Below are 4,372 nucleotides of genomic sequence, written 5' to 3' on the forward strand. Positions count from 1 at the left end.
AGAAACACCATCTGCTACACTTCCCCCGCCGGTGCCGCCGCTACCGCTTGCACCCGATTGATTTGGGTGCGGGGTCGGTTTTGGTGCTGAGTCTGGATTGAGAGGAGGGGGGTCATCGTTGACGCTACTGCCTCCATCGGGCACGGCATCGCCTGAACATTTGGTGAATGGGGAGACAGGGAAAGGGAAGGAAGAAGGATGTGATGAAACTGAACTTATGCAGCGGTGGTGGCACATGGTTGGTTGTCCACATGATCCGTCGATTGTGGTTGGCCATGTTGCGAACGGTGGGTCGCTGGTGCCACCCCGGGAAAAGACGCTCTCTCTGTCTCCCACAACACAACACGCACACACTGTGTGTGTGTCTGTCGACGTCTGTCGACATCTCTACCTGCCGCTACCTGCCGCGGCCGACCTATCGCCCCGTCGCTCTACCCTCCCTCATTCTCATTCGACGTTTGGTTTCTCTGTCTGCGTGTTCTCTTCGGAAATTGTTGATGTCTGTGTTTTGTGTGCTCTGTTGGATTTTGTGGTCGACATGCACTCAGGACACTACCGTCGTCTGTTACACTCCCTCAAGGCTGTACCTTCCTTGTTCTTGTCTGCCTCCTCCAGGAGTGTTGTGGCTGCTGGTGTCAGCCCCAGATCACTATCTGAGGTACTGCCGCACCTAATGGAGACACCTTGAGATGTGCCGTTACTACCAGGACATGTCGGCTGACCTGGGGACTTTGCATCCGAATCCTTAGCCTTCGTGTCTGTCGACGCCCCAGCTGTGCCTGCTGCCTGTCGTCCTGGGTCTGAACCTTGTCTTGGTGTCGATGGTCTACGTGGTGGTGGTGTTAGTGGTGGTCGTGCTGGTAATACTGGGGACGCCGGTGCTTGTGGTTGCGGCCCCGATCCTGTTGGTGATGACCCCGGTGTCCCTACTCCCTGCTCGCCTCCCGCCGTGGCATCTGTCCGGCCGAGGTGTGATGAATCTGTTGATGATGACACTGTGTTTTTGCCCTCCTGCGAGTTCGCGTGCTGCGTTGGAAGTGTCGAGGAGGATTCGTGCTGCTTCTGCTTGTCCGTGTCCTTGTCTGCCTTCTTATCAGCAGTCTTCACATCCTTGCCCTTGGTGTTGTCTGATGCTGTAGGGTAGATGGAAGAAAGATGGTCGAAAAGATGATAAAAAAAGGACACAAGTGGTACAGAAAGAAGGGTCCGGGACGGTGGGGTCAGCTAGCGGCCGGGTATGCGCCGGCTCGATGCAGTGGGTCGAGGTGCACTCGGTGAACTGGGTGACGCGGCAGCAAGCGAACAGTGACGTGGATTGCGTACTCGGTGAACTAGGTTGCGATGGTAGCAGTACAACTTTTATTTGTTGTCGCCGTCATCTCGTCTCCGCTTCCGTCCCGCTCCGTCCGTCATCTCGTCCGTCATCTCGTCCGTCATCTCGTCTCCGGTGCCGCGTGTCCGCTACCGATGCACACTCGTCATGGCCGCTAGACGCCAGCGAGGTCGTTTGCTGTGCTGTTGTTCCGCCGCGTGTGCGTGTTGTTGTGGCCGTCCATCCACATTCGTTCGGTACGTATTGGGCTGCATGTGCGTGTTCTTACCTTCCAGTTCTGTAATTTTATCTTGTACCTTTGTCTTCGCCTTTTCAAACGCCTGCTTTGCTTTTTCTACTATCTCCTTGTCCAGTCTCTTCTTTTCGTTCATGCCCTCTGTGGTCAAAATTGTCTCCATAGGATCCCCTTTCGTTGCAGCCTTATGAATATACTGGTCCCAATACTGCGCACAGGGCATTGTCCCTTCTAGTTTTTTTATTTCTTCTATTATTCCTCCATCATACATTAACCACTGGGCTATTTCCAAATTTACTGCTTGCACATTGTGCTTATGGCCCTCGTATCCACACATGGTGCATCTGCCCTCCACAACGGGACCCGGGATCCCTGCCGTGTGTCCTGGTTTGGTGTCACCCATTCGTTGCATTGCTTTATATGCATACTCTACACCTCTATACCACGGTTGCGTACCTTGACAATACCGTGTTTTCAGTAAGTGCCCAAATACATGAGCCACTTCACATCTTAGTCTTTCTATCTCTTTCTTTTCGCCTTCACTCTTTTTCTCCCATTCTTCCTTATTGTTCCCCGCACCGTTCGCAAACCACAATGCGCCTGACATTATCCTGCATCGCATCACATCCGCCACTCTCTGACCCATCCTGGAATACTGATCCATATCATTCCAACCTTTATTATCACAGTTGGCGCCTTGCGCGTCAAAGAGCTCATTATTCTCTTGCACATATTTAATAAAGTCGTTCAACACGTTCTTAACCGGTTCCCATTGATCAGCCTATATTTTTTACATAAACATAAAGATACACTCATATTCACATTTTTCCTAGACCCTTCCTATCGCATGTAACCATACCCTCATATAACTATACACATCATGAATAAATTCCTCTTGCATCATTTATCTTCCCTGTTGGCTTTTTTCCTTTTCTCCTTACTGTAACTTACAGTATACTGATGTGCCACGTATATTTCCCTCTCTCTCCACTCCCACACTTTGTCGCCCTGACAATCGTCTGCTTGGGTCTCCTTTGCTTTAACACCATCAGTAGCTCCCGTTGTCTTCGTTTTCCCAGCGTTCGTTGCCACCGGTCCTGCCGGTTTCGCCGCTACTGGTTTGGCAGCGGTGCCGCCGTTGTTCGGCTTGGCCGGGGCGGGTTTGGCCGGGTCGTGTTTGGGGGCAGATCCCGCTCCATGGGATGTCGGTGTTGCTACTTTCGCTGTGCCTGGTGCATTAGGACCCGGCTTTGTCACTTTCGGAATTTTGGCTGGTGGATTGACTGTGTCCTTCACTTTCTGTACTCCCTCCTTTATCTTCTTCTCTATTTCACATTTCTCCTTGGATCCCCCATTGTTGTGTATGTCCTTTAACAACTTTGTCACCCGCGGATAGAGACCACCGTCTGTCCAGTGATTTATTCTCTTCATGAACTCAGAGTCCTTGGTTATCACCCCCGCCTGTGCGCTACATGCTTCTTCATTTTTCTGGTCTGCTTCCTGCTCCCTCCAAGCACACTTCTGCCCTGTGCCGTGTGTAGTTCCGGTGTTGCGTCCTGCCTGGCCTGCTGCCAAACCGCTCTTCCATTCGTCCAGCTTAGTCTTTATGCTTGGTCCAATACCACGTAATCCGAATATAACCGGCCCATAGTTCCTGTCCTCACATACCCCTGGCTCATATTGCTGTTTCCCTGATTTATCCGTGTTCCGCATGTGTTGCTCAACGTTCTCTATTATTTCCCTATGGTCTTCAGTGTTCCCATACAGCTGTAGTAAAACCTCAGTGCCCAGTGTACACCGTAAATATTCCGTAAACGGCGCGCGCCTTCTGTCATCCACCCGTCTTTTTGTCCATGCACGATTCTTATAACTATATCCCTTTATGTACAGCATAAGCTTTGCAATTTCCATACACCTGCTTTTGCATGTAGCCACATTTGTTTCCGCTCCGTCATATATAATTCCACAAATACCAGCGTTCGGGCCGCTGCGTTTGGTGATTATCTTTGTTACTTCGTTGAAGATAATGTTAACCTCACTCATTAATTTTTTCTGCGGGTGGTAGAATCCATGTATGCTTGTAAATTCTTTCTTTTCCCTTTTCTCTTAAATGCATCTACATGTTACCACACGTCGTTCCAGATTTATGCAGTGTGCGTGCGCTCAAACTTTCCTGAACATGCCTCCCGTACTTTACGACAGTTATACAAATAGTCTACACACACATACAGGTTCCAATTGCCCATGTATATATATTGCTGTCCAAACTGCACCATTGTTCATCATGCGGAATGTTGTTTAAAATTGAACTTACCCAATAACCGTTGCCGTCCTGGATGCCCCATCTCAGTAGAAAATAATGCCATGCCCGTAGAAAGTTCCTTATGTCTGCATCATAGTCGTTACCCATATTGAACACACTCTATTCCCGTGCTTAAAAAAAAAAGTACGACTACAACAACAACTACTACTACGACTACTACTAATAATAATAATACTAATACTACTACTACCACACAGCGCTCAGTAACCACAACAACAAAAAAAAACAAAATACACACACACCCCGTTCTCCGTCAACGGCTCTCTCGTCAACGCTTCTCCGTCTACGCCTCTCCGTCAACCAAGTCTCCGTCTACGCCTCTCCGTCAACCAAGTCTCCGTCTACGCCTCTCCGTCAACCAAGTCTCCGTCAACGGTTCTCCGTTAACACTTCCTCCGTCACCCCGTCTCCGTCAACGCTTCTCCGTCAACGCCTCTCCCTCACCCCGTCTCCGTCAACGCCGCTCGCGTCAACGCTTCTC

General features: G+C 50.0%; 1 protein-coding gene across 1 annotated transcript in view; it reads right to left on the reverse strand.

The window, feature by feature from the left end:
- The window catches only part of AK88_05373 (uncharacterized protein), a gene marked incomplete at both ends in the record, with an annotated part of 5,349 nt that extends 1,738 nt beyond the window's left edge, over nucleotides 1–3,611 (reverse strand). The window contains 3 exons of the mRNA XM_012482975.1: nucleotides 588–1,133; nucleotides 1,602–2,349; nucleotides 2,520–3,611. Of these exons, the coding sequence (XP_012338398.1) occupies nucleotides 588–1,133; nucleotides 1,602–2,349; nucleotides 2,520–3,611 (2,386 nt within the window). The remainder of the gene's footprint in view (nucleotides 1–587; nucleotides 1,134–1,601; nucleotides 2,350–2,519) is intronic.
- Nucleotides 3,612–4,372: the final 761 nt, after the last annotated feature.

This window comes from Plasmodium fragile (assembly GCF_000956335.1).
Source record: "Plasmodium fragile strain nilgiri unplaced genomic scaffold supercont1.123, whole genome shotgun sequence".
In the NCBI taxonomy this organism is placed as follows: Eukaryota; Apicomplexa; class Aconoidasida; order Haemosporida; family Plasmodiidae; genus Plasmodium; species Plasmodium fragile.